The sequence below is a fragment of the Thalia democratica genome, chromosome 3 (assembly GCF_965202585.1).
Source record: "Thalia democratica chromosome 3, ktThaDemo2.hap1.1, whole genome shotgun sequence".
Classification (NCBI taxonomy): domain Eukaryota; kingdom Metazoa; phylum Chordata; class Thaliacea; order Salpida; family Salpidae; genus Thalia; species Thalia democratica.
The window spans coordinates 62,998,660-63,017,450 of NC_139167.1; the positions used below are offsets into that span (position 1 = coordinate 62,998,660).

Here is an 18,791-nt window from a genome sequence, read left to right on the forward strand (position 1 = left end):
AAAACTGTCTTTGTAAAGTTTTTCTCCCACGTGTAACTTTGTCCACTCTTGCAAACCTGTCTTCGTGCAAAAGTCTCTTCGTATATATAAAGTTTACCCTTCGTGCATTTAAGTCTTCGTCGTGCAGTTTTGACCCGTTCCCTATTTAAGACCTACTTATAAAATTTTGCTTATCTAATTAAATTAAAATGCAAATCAATTTTTTTTTACAAAAACTAAAAAAATAATGGTTTTTTTTAAGATTTTCTTTCTTATCAAGTTATTTTTTTATAATAATGTTAACAGGTTTAGTAGAAGATATAATAAGAACAAACTATATAAAAAGTATGATAAAGAGGAAATACTGAGTGTTATACATTTGATTGACGACACTGAAGATCCTTACTGTCAGGATTTTATTAGTCTCATGAATTCCATGACAAGGTATTTAAAAAAAAATGTTTATAAAATATTCATAACTTTATATAATCCTTTTCTTAAGAAAAATTAGAAATCTTATCTTTATTATTAATCCGATACTTAATAAAATGCGAAACTCAACACTACAAGTTATACTCATAGCTTTTTGCTGTGTTTAATTTTATTTTTATAACTTAAATATAAGTGATTATTTAACACAGTTATTAAAAATATTGTCTCCTACTCTTCAATTTTATTTTTTGGAAAGAAGTCTTTAATGTTTTAGACTAAACTTTTGAAGAATGTGTATATATGCGTGCGTTCAATTCTAATACTTGTTTATTATCGGTTTATTGAAAATTTTTATGTCTATGTTGTGTAACGCTTATGTAAAGTTTATGGAAATATTAAAAAAACAGTAACCACACACGTACTTATTAAAAAGTTTTAACTTATAAAGTAGTTTAAACTAACCAAAACAGTACATATAGCAGTGAAAGATGTAGTTTTACGACTCCACTAGGTAATATCTATAACTACTTTACTGTTCTGTATTATCCAAGTTTAATCCTTTTATAGAATATACGGAAAAAAATTTTTTATGCTAGGATGTTACTTTTACTTTTTGTTACAAAAATCTAAGATTTAAAACAGATTTCATTCGTCTAACAATTGCTTTTTATTTCATTATAAAATAAAATTGACTTTAATGATAAAATTATTTTATATTCAAAAGTATATTAGTAAGTACAAACGTTATAAATTAACAAAATATTTTACAGAAAAATACAGTTGAAGCCTAGAATACTTGACTGGACCAAAGAATATAATAAAAAAATATGCAATCTGGTTTACACAGCATATAATGAAGAAAATCTAAGTTAGCTTTTACTTTAATATCTTTTATAGAGTAACTTTTATGAACTAATTTTATTTGTACCATAGTTTATAACAAAATCAACCATAAAACTTGTATGTTTTGTGCTTTAAAACTTAAATTGTATGTAGCTCTAAACTTGTAAAAGCTATCTCTTATACATATTTTATTAGTTTAAGGAAAATTAATAACGTGCAAGTGTTAGTACAAACGAATATTTTATTAGACAATGAAAATTTGAATGGAACGATTGTTGTTTATGAAAAGCCAATTAACGATTGGTATAGCTTGTTCAGACCTCAAAATCACTTAAGCGGAATAATTTTAAATGAAAATAACTCATTTGAAGAACTTCTAAAAGAATTCCAAATAAGCGAGAAAAACTGCTACACAAACGACTTAACTTTGGTTTCCTGCAACAAAAATCATTCAAACGACCGTATAAGTAGCTCAGGCAAGGATAGCTGTTATAAATTTATGGTTCATTCTTTCTTAGAACGTGTTGTTAAAGGAACGGAAAAAAGATACAAGTTTCAACGTACTGTTTGTTAGTACATGTAACAGGATTTGTTGAATAGAAAATAAAATCAATACTACTGTTTGATTTAAAAAATTTTTTAGGCTTTTAAGACAATATAAACTATTTTTGTTTGACTTGACTGTTTGTATTTGGATAAACAAGTAAATTTATGTGAAAGAAACTGCTTTTTTTTTTGTTCTGAGTAAATATAAGTTTGTAGAAAGTTATTTTATTCTTACAGATCGCCTTTATCACTTTATAGTTTTTATAAAACTTGGTTAAAATTTTTGCACTAATTGCGTTCTGTACAATATTTCATGATTACGTCATTATGAATTTTTCTGAGTAATTTGTGTATTAATGTTTTTCATTTTGAACTTACAAGCTTATGATGGAAGCGATAAGCTATACAAAACAGTTGTTCTGTTTACTTTTGACGTTATTTTTTGCAATAAATTATTAAAACCCTTTAAATTAAATTAGCAAAAAAGACTTAATCTATTTCAATTTTATAGTACATATCAGTGGCGTCGCGTGGTATTTTTATTAGGTGGTGCAGAATTTTTAAAAAATCCCCTACTTTAAAACTCTTTTTTGTCTTAAATAAAGACTTTTTTCTATAACAATTTTATCATCTACTTAAAAATTATTTTACTGAAGTTATTTTATACAGTTTTAATTTAACTAAAAGTCATCTTTTATCAATATAAAAAATTCATATTAATTTTTGAGATATGGTAATTCACAGTCAGAGGTACAAAAGAATCCTTATTAATATAATATAAACTCGAACAACAAATAAATCAAATCACTATAATAATATCTTTTTTTTATAAGTTGGCCTTAAAATCTTTAGATGTTTCTTTTATAAAACAAAACAATTTGCTAAAATAGATATTTAAAACACTAAGAAAAAAAAGTTATAACAAAAGTAATTATTTTTTGTATATATAAAAATATATATTGATACTTAAAAATTTAAAACTTCTCTTCTACAAAAGTATAAAATTTTCTAAAAAGTAGGATAAAAAGTTTGATAAAAATTATGGATAATATAGGTTTTCAGTAAAATTGTATTTTTTTGGTGTTTTGGTTTGCTCCTTGTATAATAAATCATTGTACTCTCTGGCTTTGACCAGTTGTATCTAAAAGTTTAATTGGAAATTTCAAGTTTATTAAAAGTAACTATTAGCTTTCTGAAAACGTTAAAATAAGAACAACATGAAAAAAGAGCCTATACACCCCTCCCCCCCCCACCTTACCCCTCAAAATTTTGCACAATTTTTTTTACAAACATTTAGATTTTTATTAACTTTTTTCTAAATTTAATATTTTTTTGTTGGAGGTTTAAAATTCAATAGTTCTTTAAGGGTATCTTTTCTTTATTTAAATTTAATTTGTTTTTCATTTTGATGACAGTATTTTTCTCAGGAGCTCAACTTTTTTAAGTTTTAGTTGGTGAGGCTGTCGACTTTTTAAGAAATTTAAAGATAAATTATAAGTATGTAACCATTATAGCATTAAAAAAATTGGTTAGTTAGTTTTCATGTGGCCATAGGGGTAAAACACTTATTTTCTAATTATAAATAAGCTTGTTATTTTCAGAGTAAAAAGCTAAAACTGCTTTAGTCAGCCTGAATATTTTTCTAATTTGGTCTGTTTTAATTTATCTTGGGTCATCTTTAGTTTTTTTTTAATTTCTAAGTTATCCTGATTATGAGGCAAGGCAACCATGTTTCAGCAATTTTATCTAAAATTTTTTCTTTGTTAATGAAAAAAATTAAACCAAAAGTCATATAAAGTAGACTAAATTCTCCTAAAATGTTAAACTACTCTAAGTAATCAAAATTTCTAAGTTAAAGCTATTTACTTTATTTAAATATGTGACTGTATCAATAATACTAATTTTTATTTAATATAAATCTAAATTATTTTTCTGTAAGAGTAAACTAGAAGTTTATAATAAACTTCTTAACATTTATTTTCAGCACTCAAATTTTATATTTAAATATAATTTAATTAAATATCTTATTAACTTTATGATAACAATAATCAGTTATAGTTAAGTTTATGTATGCAAATTTAAATAAAAAAAACAAATTTTTAAGACTTTGGTGACTTAGGTTTTTTGTCTATTTTTTTCAAAATATGTAATTTATGACAAGTTTTGTTCTTTTATTGTTTCTTTTTAATAGAAGTGATCTTTTAAATTTAAAAAAATCATGGGGGTACATAAACTTAAGTTTAATCCTTTGCACTTTGCAGTAGCTTAGCTTTGTTTTTACTTTATGTTGACAATAGTTTGTAGATGATACTTAAGCAAGTCCTGTTTTAGGGAATTTTCAACTTAACTTACTTACCGCAAGATATTGATTTTGCGGTAATTCTTGAAGAAGTTTTGCTTTTTTGAGTTCATTTGCGGCAGTCAGCTAAGAGTTTGCGGCAGTGAAGTGGGCAAAATGGTCGTTTTCAAAATAAGAGTTTTAAAAGAGATTTCGTTTAAAAAATAACGAAAACGTTATAGATACTTATTTTTTTTCTTACAAAATTTCAAGGTGGTGCAGTTGCGGCAGTGCAACACCCCACGCGACGCCCCTAGTACATATATATTTCTTTGTTACAGTTAGTAATTTGTTGTAAAAACAAGTTAAGATTGATTGTTATTTAAACTATGCTTTTTCAAATTTAGATATTACATAATTACGACATAATTTAAAAAAAATCTAAAGTTAAATAAAACTTATAAGTAACTTGACCAAATAACTACCTCGCTGAAGAATGTGTATGGTTTGCCGAAACATCTGTAAAAAAAATAAAATACTAAACTTAAATATAGTTTGAAAGAAAAGATAATCATAAGTATGCAAAATAAATAACACTGTTCGTTATTTTCGTTAAATAAAGAATCTGTAATAATTTAAAGTTAAAAACTTCATATTTTTTTGTTTCCTTTATTTTTCAAGTGTCAAAATTTTATACAGTATAGCCTATTAAAAAGTACAACAGATTTGTAAAACTACTTTAAGATTTTTTTTTTGATATAAGGTTAAACGAAATTGCATTTTTAAAACAGCGTTTTAAGGTTAAAAATGTGTACCACAACGACAGGTCGTACCTAATAAAAGCGTACGTAGTTTGTGGGTTACTTTATATTAAACTTATCTGAATATTTGTGTATGTTTAATTAATTATTCTTTAGTATAACAATACTTAGAAAAAATATGGTAAAAACAATAGAATTACATTTGAAACAGACGCAAAAAAAAGTGTCAGAGATAGTAGTTTATAATTCCAATGGCTTTTACAAACCTAAATTTTTTTTAAGTGAGTTTAAAACTTTTATGTTAAACAAAAATTATTTTTTTTTCTCATTTAAATTTTTACTTAAAAAAAACCCTATATCCTTATAATCATTAGTTTAACTTATAAGGTTATACCCGATTAACATTTGTAGTTTTGTTTTGATGACGTATGGTATGCCTAGTAGTTTCGACAACATGGGTTATAGTGTATCTAAATAGATGAGTATTAATCAATAGAGATATTTAGTAAAAAAAGTAAAAGTACAACAAATGCTTTTGTAATTCTATTTTCTAACTATATTACAGTTAAATAGTAACAATAAGCTAGTACTTAGTTTTATCAGTTCTTTTTAACATCAAGTAGCGTATGTGCGGTCCTTGTAAAAAATGTAATAAAATAAAATTTGATAAGGTTTTGTAATTTTGTTTTAGAATAAATTAATATACTCTATAAATTATATATTTCGTACAAAACAACTCTATTTCAAATTTTTACTCATCCTTTTAGATTTTTATTTTTTCTTATAAATGTGTAAACTTTTAAAATAAGTTTATTGGACAGAACTATTTTTTCAATTTAAATATTTCACTAATATACTTAATACTTGTACTAGTTTGCTTTAACAATAAGTTTTTCTATCATTCCTCCACCTTATTTAGAACATAATAACTAGTTAAAGACTGAAAAAAAAAAGTTATAAGCTACACAATTTGTGCTTTATCCAGTTAGGTTTCAAGCTTTGGTAGAATTTGTAATTTTTAATTTTGCAAAAAAAAACTGTGGGGTATGTAAGGGTAATTTTTGTGTTTTTCAAAAATATTGAAACTTAAAATTTTAGTTAATCCAAGCATGATTGTAGCTCCTTAAAAAAAGCTAAAATTAAATTAAAGTGTTTTTCAAAAACCTCAGGCTAGTATCTAAATTTTATTTGTATATTTTTTCTACTATTAGTTAATTTATTAATTTTCAATACCATTTTATATCATTTTTACTTTGATTTCGATAACTATTGACGCTTTAAATACGTAATTTTTTAGCTTTTTTTTGCTTAACAATTTTTAATACGATTGCAGGATATCTCAGGTTAGTTTGTTTAACTTATGCTAAAACACTTTCCCTAAAAAGTGATAACTTTGAAGCGGACAAAAAGTATTTTTAGTTCAAGTATCATAAACTACTCTAATTATTCACTAAGTAAAACTAATCAGAAAATGAATACTTTTTTGAAGTAATTTAAGACACTCATAGAAATCAATTAAAGCTATGACAACTAAGAACAACTTTTATACTATTTATTTAATCAAACATTTTGAAATATTTTCATTTAAAAACATAAGTTTATTTTTTTAAAAAGCTTTACTATTTCCTATTATCTATCTACTCCAAATCATGTTAATTAGAATTTAAGTCTATTTAAAATAAAAACAACTTCTTTGTTATTTTCACTAGTTAAAATATTTGATTTTTCGTTTCAAGTACCTTTTTGTAAGTTTTAGGTAAACAGAACTTATTACATTTTTGTCTAGGGTGCTTATATTATTTTTAAAAATTCACAAAATTTAAGTTTGGTTAAAAATTTCTAAACTCAGATTAGGCTTGAAAAATAAGACTATATTAAGAAATAAGAAATATGAAGCGTCTCGACTGCGATGGTAAACAAATCTTTTGTAAAGCTTGTATTGAATGACAACTTATTGATCACAATACATACCCAATTTGTATGTACAATAGGAATGGTTTTATATTAAAAATATTTTGTTAACGTATGATAAAAGAGAGTTTCTATGTTTTTAATTATCGGTAAAGATTTGTGTTAACATTTTTAATACTTTTATCATTTAAGTGAAATAAAGCTAACGTTGAATTTTAGCTTGACTCTGAGTGTAATTTGAGTGTTTTATAAACTTAATTAAAAACTTAAAGTTTGTAAATTAAAATAAAAACAATTATGTCTATTGAATATTAATTATAACTATATTCTTTTTGAACAAAATTTAGATTTTTATTAGAATATATTTAATTATTCAAATATAGTGTACCATTTATGGTGTTTCATATTAATTTTTTGCTGTTACAATAAACTTTCCAACTTTTGCTACCTCTTTAGATCAACATGTTTGATTCTGGTTGCAATCTATTAATGATTCGGGGTAAAATACATGCATCGGGGTAAAAGTACGTATTGCTTATAGATCAGAAAAAGTAGGGAAGTATTTCTCACTAAAGGATTCAATAAGTCGCTTGTATCAAAGTTGTATTGTCTATAAATTTACGTGTCCAGGTGATCTGAACAACCAGTATATTGGTGAGACAGAAAGACAAATTTTTGTAAGAATTAAAGAACATGTGACTCCAACCAACAGTGCGGTATTTAAACATATTGAAAATTGTATATTTTGTACTAATTGTAAAAATATTTATAATTTTTTTAAAGTTATTAAAACGTGCAGTTCGTATAATGAATTATTATCTTCAGAAGCAAGTAATCAGTTTGGTCCTGATAAAGGATCAAGAGTGACTATTAATATATTTAAATAATCCGTTTTGTCTTAATTGTTTATAAAAATCCATTTTTGTTACTTGTAGTTTTAATTAGTTGTGTTTTCTACAAATGAAATGGTTTCACTTTATTTATTTTGTGTTTGTTTAACTAGGGAATGTATAGCATTTTGATAAGGGAATTTGGATATTCTGAAAGAGCTTAAGTTTTTAATAAAATTTATAATAAAAAAATTTGTTTTTCTGGTTAGTAAAATGGTACTTAATTACATTAAAAGGTCTAAGTATATCTGAAATCTATGAATGATGCTTTTTACATACTACCTTGAAGTCAGTCCCAATACTCAAGATGTGAATCCGTTTTGAATACTTCACAAAGTTCACAGGAGTTTCAATGCGACGCAGTAGGAGAAGATTACGATTTCTCTAAAGAATGACATGATGAGTGTTAAAAATAAGTTCGTCGTTATCATATATACAACAAGCTAGTTAGTTTCTTAGAGTTGACTGGGAAAAAAGAAAAACTCTTAAAAGAAGTTTAATATAAGATAGTGTATTTTATCGTAGTGAGGAAAAAGAACATATTTGCAATAAGTTGAAAACGCTTTTTTTTCCACTGCAAAAAAATTATCTAGATAATTAATTAATGTTAATTAATTAACTACAATATTCAATAACAAAAACTATAAGATTTAACTTTCAAAGAGTTATATCGGGTAATTTGAGTTTACGCTCGGTCTCTAAGTAAGATTTTATTAAAATACCAGATTATGAGTATAAAAATAAATGAGATGGATCTAAGTTATCTTTTTTTTTTTTTGTAAAGTTTATTTCTTTAATGCACATTATAGTGTCTATGATATAAATTTATGATTCTGTTAATAAAATAATGATTAACATTCGTAGTTTTTTAGATCTAAACTGAACTAGCGTTTTATTAATGTAAAGTTGCATTTCTAAAAATTTAAAGTTTTAAATAATAAAGTTTAATTGACCAAAAATTTGTGTGTATGTTTACTAGTTTGTTCTTTTATTAAATTGGTTTAATAAAGTTAGTTCACAAAATTTGTCATCGTAAGTTTAAATGTATATAAAGCTAGCTAAATAGTTAATTCGACATTGAAAATACTATAAACAATGTTTTAATCATTTTAACATGATCAATAAATCTTTAAAACGTGAGGAAATATTTCTATTTATTGCATAGAAACAAACTAGCTTAAAGCGGTTTATGTATATAGTACAAAATTGTAGTTCTGTTAATAAGTTTACTAGACTGTAAGTAAAGTATTTTAAGAGTAAGAGTTTTTAACAACCAAAAATTAATCTTGTAACAAAAAAAAATCTCTTGTAACTTTTGTTTAAAACACCATAATCACAAAAAGATTAATTTCATTGTACTTAAATAATTCTAAGTAATAAATATTAACAAAAAATTAATTTTTAGTGAAGATTAAAAACTCTCATTATAACAATATGTTCAGTAATAAGAGAACCGGCTTAATTGTATAAACACTTTTACTACAATATTGGTTTATAAAATTTCCCTGTTTTTTTTAAACAACTGTGTGTTAATTTCTTCCTATTTTAAAAACAAATTGAAAACTTTAATTTTCTAAATTCGTAAATTATATATAACATACTCTTACTGTTTTAAAAACAAATGTTTAAGTCATTCACATTAAGTTGTGAAAAAAACTTAGCACTAGTTGTCCTATAAAGTTTTGAAAGAAAAAAACAAATAATTATAACTAACAAGCCATATACACGAAACTATTAGCTTTGTGATTTACTATAAAAAAAAATCAAGGCTGAATTTATTGACCACAATTCTGAAAAGTATTTCAGTAAAACATATTGTTGAAAAAATAATTTTATGAAAGCAGTAAAACTATTTTAACTACAAAAATTTTAAATGAAAATTAATTTATAAAAATATAAGTTTTTTTTCCGACAAAACGAGGTACTATTTTTTTCCTTCAATAAACTTCGGTTAGGAACTTACTTATGTAAGACTGTCGCTAGTTTTAGATTGTACATTGTAGAAGTAATAAAATTAAAAAAAATAGAAATTAAAACAAGTACATAATACTAAGCTTATTTTGTGAAGTAGGTGTCGTAAAAGTAGGATCCTTGACAACAAACAGAAGTCTCTAGCCCGTGACGTTTTTTTTTAGCATAAAAATTAAAATCTGTGCCTTTTATGACTAGTTTTTTATTAACGTGGTAAGTTAAATATTAAGTTTACTTTGGCAACTTATGGTTTACGTGTCTACTTTAGTTAATATTTAATAATTTATCATACGCTTAAGTCATTTTGCATGTTGTGCAATACTCAGCTTATAAGCGTAATAATAATAGTTAATTCTAATATACTGCGTAAGAGTAAAATAATGTAACCGTGAACATGTTATTTTTTTACAATCTCGACTCTAGATACTAGCATTACGTATTTGCTCACAGTAACAGGCTGAGAGTCGTTTTGATAAAAGCAATAAAATTACTGCGCTTTTATAAAATATTACTACAATAGTTAGTTTATAAATTTAGTCAAGTTTATTTTTACTGTGTCACTGATATAATGCAATTACTTAAAGAAAAAATAATTGTAATTTTAACGATATAATGTTGTTAGAAATACATTATATAAACTTTCAAAACGTTGTTTTGACCAAATCTTGAATAAGTTTTGTATAAGTATATATTTTTAATACAGTTATTTGTGTTTTCGAACTAGATTAGAAACAAAAATTATTTGGTTAACTTTATTTGTTGACTTCTACTGATATAAATGTCATCAGTTAACAGTTTGATTAATAATTAACTTGCTTGGATGTGTATATTTCAGCACATATTTACACATTATGTTTAAGAATAATTTATTTAAAAAATAATAATAGAATATTGGAAAAAAAAGATTTTTTCGTTCACAGCTCCCTTCTTATGATTATCTTATTTGACTGGTAATATGTTTATAGACCTTGTGATATGCAGTTTTTGCGTAAATAAAATCAGCGTGATTATATCCGTTTATCTGAAAAAAAAACAACAAATTAAAAAAAAAATGTAAAAACCACAACAACTTTAAACAAAACTAATATTGTTTAATATTAATAAGATAATAGTTATTGTATTAAGATATTAAAAGAGTAAACATATCTTTAGGTTTCTTTTACAATATTGAAGATCAAAATAGAAATGTAACAGTTAAAACAAAAAGTTACTTGTTTTTTATAACTTAGCGAGCAAAAGAAAAATCTTTGTACCATTTGAAAGTTTGTTGCTTTTTTATATTACATAATATGTCCTTTCTGCTAGTAATGTGGTTTACTCATACATTAAAAACTTGTATTCATAAAACTTTTGGACTTCTTAAATCGATGAAAACTATAAATTAAACACTGATAAAATATTTATTGTACAAAGTCTAAACAAGGATAGGACAAATTTTTGTTTTATATTTTAGCACAATAAAACAAAATTTAACTATTTTTAGCGATATTGTAAAAAACGTGTTAAAAAGCATGTTTAATTTTATATAAAGCGAATATCTCAACTAACTTTGAAGTATTTTACTTTCTCATCGTCATATTTTAAAATCGTCCTCACTTGTCTCTTACAGTCATGACCTATGACCATAGCGTCTCTCGTGCCACAGAAGAAGTAACTGGGAATATCGAATGATGAGAGATCGTACAATGGAGGTTCAGTCTGGTTGTAATGCTCCATATTCGTTATGTTGCTCCCGAAATCATAGTACCTGATGCCCATTTCTTCTCTTCTCACCTCTGATATAAAAGTTGATTATTTAAAGACTTCTAATGAGTTTACAGAAACGTTAGGCCGTAATAATAATAACAAAATTATAATCATAATAAGTAATTGTAATCTGAATTAGTTTTTGTTTTACTCAGTTATTCGATTACACAATAGTAAAATAAGTGAGTGATTTACAATTCTAAAATAAACAAGTTTTAGATTGTTAGTGTAGCAAAGACAGTTAAAAAATTAGTTTAAATAGTTAATGTTTACTTCACTTTATTAAGAAAGCTGTATAGTGTTTTTTTATATTTTAAACTAACTAAACTTACACTTCAAACAGTTATATTTTTGAAGTTTTATAAATAACTACAAATCTACTATCTGTAACAAAAAATAGATAACATTTTTAATCACTTTCAAAATTTTTCATTTGCATCCAGTGTTTGATATTTTGCATAGAGGTTCCGCTTTGATCACGTTTAAAATAGATGTACAATCTCTTTTGGTCTAGACCAAATCTGCTATCTCCTGGATAAAAATTATATAAATTTAAAAATATGTACGTATTACGGAATAAAATAAAAGATAGTATATTTAGATGTCAATTATTTAAAGAAAATATAACTGTATTTGTGAATACATATTTATATATACATAATTCTTTTTTGAACATATATGTATATATTGAATAAGAGGTGTGAATTTATATCGTCTTGTCGACATAATAAAATGGTCCTTTTAAAATACTATAAATTCTAAAATATTTTATAGTCACTTAATTGTAGTTTTGTGAGTTTTAGTTGTTTGTTAGGATTGAAGATTTCTTTTTGCACTTAATATTTGTATTGTACAATTTTTAATAAATACGTCACAGTTTCTATATTTTTAAAACTTTTGTATCATTATTTAGCAAAGTGCTATTTATTTTAAGCTGTACTAGATGATGATTTAAGTATTTAATTTCATAAATCATATGTTATGATTTCTTTAAACCTTCTTTTATTAACAAAATATTTAAAAGCCCTCCAACTTGGCCTAGAGGAAATTTTTAAATTTATTTTAATAATATAAATAAATATAGAAAATAATGTGATCATATAAACAGAAGCACTTTCCACAAAGCCAACTTGAAGGATTTTTAAGTAACTTATTGAATAAAATTTAGTTTTTGAAAAAGCAGTACATACGTTTCAAAAAGCGATAAAACTGTTTTATGAAACATATGTACTGGTAATAAACTCAAATTATTTAATAAGTTATATTATTATATTGTTTATTGAGCAACGTTGGAGTCAGGCATCAATATAAGCATATATATAAATATAATTTATTAGAAAAATACGATTTAAAGTATACTAGTGCATATGTTTCATAAAGCTTAACACTTAAATCATCAGCTAGTTCAATCTAAAAAAACAAGTACTTTACTAAACAGAGATGCAAAAATTATAAAAAAAAAAAACAAAAAACAGTATGACCATTGTTTGCTCTGTAGAAGGTTTTTAAGTTTGAATAACCACCTTATTTTATATGAATGCATCATTATACTTTATAATATCTGTATGTTTTATTTGGTATAACTTGTTTTTACTCTTTTTACTTTTAAAAAATAATAAGTTTACAACTGAACATAAAATTAGAAACTAGAAAATAAACGTAAAATAAATTACTTAAAAATTTTTCAGCATTAAACAATTATAAAATACTTAAACTACTAAGCTATTAAATAATAAATTGCAGTTTTCTATTCTAAAAAACAAGTTTTCACTTATTGAATCATGTCAAACTATAGTAGTTACTAATATCTGTGTATGTTTTACCTGCAAACTGTTTTACTTTAGAGTCGCAATCAGACGGAAACTTATGACAATACCAGTTTTTTCCAGAAGCTATCCAATCATCACGAGGTAAAACTTCGTATTGGTATATAGCCTAAATATTAGTTTAAGTTTTTTATTACTGTTATAAAGTTTTATTTTGTTATCAAAAACTCAATTAAAGATTAAACATTTTTGTACAATAATTAATTTTACGAATACTTTATAAAACATTACTTTTTTTAACAATCTAAAACCCGGTTTTCGAAACTCATTTTCAAAAGTTTTTAAAAAATATATTGTCCCCCTTTATTAAAAATCGTCCCTTAGCTACTTAATTACCAATTTAATTTTTATATATAATTCACCTTGATTGCTAAAATCGCTCTTAATAGCGCAATGATTCTCAGCTCACTTTGGTGAGGCTTAAGCATTTTAGTTGTGTGTTTAGGTATAAAAATAAAACACAGTACTTACAGTAAGCGCTAAAAACATTCCATGTGTTTCATTAAAGTATTCGCTGTAATTTGAGTTCATTCTAGAAACAGAAGCTGCAGGGGCAAGGGCAAAGAACTTGTTAATTTTTCTGCTGAATTTGTGGCCCAATTGCGCCACTGCTGAGAAAAGGACCACGCTGCCTTGAGAGTGGCCCACGTAATTGACCTTCCTGCGTCCAGTCACCTTTTTTATGCGTTCCAGCATCGCAGGCAAATCGTACTTTCCTATTTCGTCGAAGCTAAACGCCCAATATTTTTCCGGATCAGTTATTACCCATTTGTCAGTGCAGTATTCAACATCTTTCCATGTTAACCAACCTTGCCATTCGCTTTCATTATAACAATAACGTTCAAAGTGAGTTTGATTGTGGGAGTAATAATTTCCACGAACGTTTCCCATCCATACATCATAGCCCTTTTAACGGTTTTTATTTTAGTATTTAAATAAGCTCTTTACATTCCAGTAAATTGAGCAATCTTTTTTAGTTAAGACAAACAACCATATAGTATTTAAAATAAAAATAAAATTTTGTTTCATATTACAGTTGTCTTTTTACCTTATCCCACAGTATCCATGCCAACGACTTGTTGCGCTCGTTGAGAAGCCAAACGTCAGAACTCTGCAGTAACCCGTGCATCAGTAGTACCGGGTACCGGCGCTTGCTGTCGTTGCGCGGCAACCTGTGCATGGTGATGACATAATTGTCTTCCGTGATGACGTCATCGTGCACCTCGAAGGGGATTCCCTTGGACGAGGCGAGCTGGCAGGCTGTCATATCGGCTTCTTTTGTTATTTTATTAGGATCGAGTTTGCAGTCAAGTTTGAAAGAGAATGTAGTTTGAGAAAAAAGAAGAAGGAAAATAAAACAGAAAAACTTCATGCTTTTTAGTACTTTAATACAAGCTTGTACACCTTAATATTAAATTTATTAATAAGTTATTATAATTTAATGTTAATAATTTAATTCAATTATTAACACTTTATCTTGTTTTTAAATTTTTTTGTCATAGTAGTAAGTAAGTACACACAAACTTTACCTTTTAGACATTTGTATTTGTTTAACTTTTTTATTACTACTAAATTATTTTTATATCATAGTTGTTAATAAATATATACTTTACTTTCGTCAAAATATTGAAAATACTTTTAAACTAAGATAGTTATAATTAGTAAACTTTTTTATTTAAATTACGTTTAAAATAATATAGAGTTTCTAACTTATGACTTATTTAATTGCAAACTTAAATTAAAAAGTTCTGAGAAATTTAAATAAATTTACAATAAAATAGAGTTCAAATAAAATGAATAAGAGTTATCCTGTTTGTTAGTTGCTAATAAATTTAATTTTCTAATTTTTATGTACTAACTAAAATAACAATAAGAAAATAAAGTAAAAGTTCCTACCTAACATGTTAAAATTGTATATAAAACGAAACAACAAGGTTTGTATGCAAAAAAAAAAAAAAGAAAAAAAATTGTTTTTATCAAAACTAATTTTTTAAACAAATCTGTTTTATTCTTAACATATTTATATTGCAACTAAAGTCTATATCAAAATCTTATTAAATCTCTATTTATATTGTAATGAATATAGTTACAACAATAAATGAGTATCGTAAGATAATTTTGTTGTTTCTATTTTATGCAAACCACTTTTCTTTAATCCGCATTAAGTAAATCAAAACGATGTATTACATTACTGTACGAATTTATTATATAGATGTTTTGTTCTAATTATTTTTTTATTTTGAAAGCAATAACGAAAGCGTATAATAAAAAAATAAATGTTAATGTTTTTCACATGACTGTAATTTTTTGATGCTTATCATTATTTCATATAACTTTAATTCTAAGATGCACAATAAAAAAATAACGTTTTAAATGTTTGATTAAAAAAAGTACTAAAATTAAAAATGAATGAAGTTTTTTATGGTTAACGTAATCTAAGTAATTTATAATAGTAAATACATTTAACTCTTCTAATATGTAAATGATTGTTCGAGAAATTAGTTTAAATTATACATTCAAGCGGAAAATGACAAAACGAAACTAATTGATGAAACTTTTAAAGCAATTCTTTTCAATATCTTGGTAAAACTAAATGAAAATATAGTACATAGGTCTAAAGTAAAAAACTTAAAGTAAAAGCTATTTGAAAAAATAAATAATATTAACATTGAACTTTATTTTTTATGCATCTAAAAATAAAAACACAATTACTACAAAGTATTTAATTAATATTTAACACTTAAATTTAAATAATTGTTTAAAAAATAACGATAAGCAAAACTAGAGTAAAAATTAACTTAAAAACTTTGATAAAAGCAAAACTATTTAAAGATAACTCAATATAACGATGCATTATAATGTATTGTAAAATTGAGCCTTATGCGATAACATAAAACTATTTACATAAAATGGGCGTTAACATTTGTTTACAAAAAACTTTCTGAATATGTAGTAAAAATGAGTTTTAAGTTTGCATTAAAATTAAAATGTTTTCGTATTTCAAATTACAGTAACCTCTCGCATCTTTACCCACTCTCGTTTAGTTACGCATTTTAGAATTCTAAAAAATTCAAAATATATATATTTTTTTTTTTAATATATCACAAATTAGGTTTTTTGTATATTTTTATTTTAACATATGTTTCTAAATTTCAACTAACATCTCTATATCTTTAAGCTGTGTAAACTTATGTTTCTTGAGTACTCGATAAACATTTACTTATACATCAGTATATCAGAATTTTTGTTAACATTAAGCGATTAAATTTAAGTTTATCCTTATGTGGGCAAAAGTCAAACTAAAAAAAATTGTAGTAACATAACAATTTTTATTAAAAATTTTACTTATATCTTATATATTTTTGTTCAAAAGAAGAAATCCATCACAGCACTAAATGCATATTTTTGTAAAAGGCTATAGAAACAAATTTTAATATAGACACCACACCACTTCTTAATTGTAAACAAATGCTTAATTATAAATAAAATTTGCTAAGTGCAGTAGAATATAAATGTTAAGTATCAAATAAATCAAAAATATATAAAGAAAAAGATAAAATCTACTTGTTAACAAAACTAGTAAAGTTTTTCTGGAAGTTTAATTATTTTATATAAACTTAATTTTTTTTTGTATATGTATAGTTTTATCTTATGTTATATTATTTTGAATAAAGTAAACAAATTGCTAAAAGTGGTTAAGTCTCCATTTTGCTTTTAAGTAGAAGAAGTATCAAAAAACAGCCGTTACAGTAAGTATACTTGGTACCTCTCGTATCTTTACGATCTCTCATATCTTTACTCACTTTTTCTGTGGACACAATGTGCGTAAATATGCGAGAGGTTACTGTACTGTGTAATAATATTTGTTTTTGTTTTAAAAAAAGTTTTGTTTTACCTTTTTGTATCTTGAACAAACCAACAACAAATGCAACCAAAACAATAACTAAACAAATTTTAGTCTGACCTACGTTTTGAAAAATCTGATACTTTGAATAATTGGCATAATAACGTTATGAAAAATTAATAATTAACTTTTTCATAAATATTAATGAATACTAAGTAACATGTTTACTAAAAGAAACTCTGGAAACTAAACTTTGATTTAGAGATGACAGTCAAAAACGTCAGTTTTAGTGTAAACCGTAAAAGTATCAGTAAAATTTAGTTTCATCTAAAAGGGCTAGGAGTAACAGTTAAAGGTGTGATTTACCTGTAATCATCATGCGAACCTGAAAAATTTGTTAAGTAATATAACTATTTAAGTTTGATACTACAAAATACAAAAAAAAATATATGAAAATAATTTTTAAGCTATTATGTAGCTGAAGTTTTCAATTATGACATAGTGAATCATTTTATTTTTATAACAAATAAAATTAAAACATTAAACATTTAAATTACTTTTTAGTAGTACAGATATTAAACAAAAATGTGAGACAAGATTTATTCAAAAACATTTTTATTTAAACAAACAAGTAAAATATGTTTCAGCTAACCTTTATCAACTACCTTTGTTAGCAACTAATTTTTCAAATAAATTTTTAGCAAGTAAACAGTTAAGGTTTCATCAGAAAAAAAACAATTAAGCAAAATTTACCAAAACTAATTAAAAATAGATGAACAGTTTGAAATTACATAATTATAAGTTAATTAGTAATCTAACAAAGATAAGCACACGTAGAAAAAAAGTTTATTTTACTTATTTTTTGTTTTACTTTTATTTTTGTACATATGCTACTAATTATTTTATACTTATTTATGAAAGGATTAAGAAAAATATTAAAAAAAAAATTTTCAGGTTTTGTGGTAATTTAATTAGATGTTAGATAGGCCTTTCTTTATTTTAAAATGGCCATACATTTTTTTGTTAATTAGTTTTTTATTAGTTGTGTTAATACTTTACTAGTCAAGTTAATAAGTCTATTTTTGTATTAATAGTAAAATTAGCTCACTGTGTATACGGTGAAACATTTTGTTAATCAAATTACTTTCTTCTAGATAGTAAAACAAAAACAATATATTCAAATCTAAAATAAGATATTTATTGATTGATCACGATATCAAAACATAAACATTTAAATATGCACATTTTTGTTCAAAATTGTTGAGAAAGGTATAAAAGTAATCAATTTGACTTAATAATATTATTTAGTTATTATAATACATTATGTTTTAAATGTTTATAATCTTATATAAGTAAACGTTTCAACAAACAATATTGTACGATGGAAATAGTAAAAATTACAAAATTAAATTAACAGTTTCAAATAAGTAACAAACTATAATATTAAATTTTTAAAAATACACTGATATTTACTTAAAAAATATAAATTAGTTTATAAATATTATAAAAATCCGCTATTTGTAACCTTAACATATTCTTTAAAGTTAGAATTGTTTTAAAATAACTATAAAGTTCATGAAAAAGTATCAAAAAAAAGTAATCATGTCAAAAATATAACTCAACTAACCGAAGCAATTGCCCTTTTATGTGAAGATTCGATTTGAAGGTCATCAGCAGTACAACTTGGTGCTTTAAGAGCCGCGATTTTTTTGTAAATAAAATAAAATAAAACACTAAAATTATTGTTTATCTACTGCAAAAAAA

General features: G+C 24.5%; 1 protein-coding gene across 1 annotated transcript; it reads right to left on the bottom strand.

Annotated features, from left to right (window-relative positions):
- Positions 1 to 10,545: 10,545 nt before the first annotated feature.
- On the bottom strand, positions 10,546 to 14,450 carry LOC145832481 (lipase member J-like). Its single transcript, XM_082939797.1, has 7 exons — positions 14,232 to 14,450; positions 14,029 to 14,089; positions 13,655 to 13,947; positions 13,181 to 13,292; positions 11,775 to 11,888; positions 11,160 to 11,386; positions 10,546 to 10,632 (listed from the first exon to the last, which is right to left on the bottom strand). Exons 1-7 carry the CDS (start codon positions 14,448 to 14,450, stop codon positions 10,546 to 10,548), a joined length of 1,113 nt encoding a protein of 370 aa, XP_082795923.1.
- Between the last annotated feature and the right edge of the window lie 4,341 nt (positions 14,451 to 18,791).

Bases quoted from the DNA above. Each gene is read 5' to 3' on its own strand.
- LOC145832481 (XM_082939797.1), bottom strand. From the start codon at position 14,450: ATGACAGCCTGCCAGCTCGCCTCGTCCAAGGGAATCCCCTTCGAGGTG. The intron at 13,293-13,654 runs GTAAGTACTGTG...ACTAATATTTAG, and splicing joins GAATGTTTTTAGCGCTTACT to GCTATATACCAATACGAAGT. The intron at 10,633-11,159 runs GTTAGTTGAGAT...TTTTTTTTTCAG, and splicing joins AGAAAGTAAAATACTTCAAA to ATAAACGGATATAATCACGC.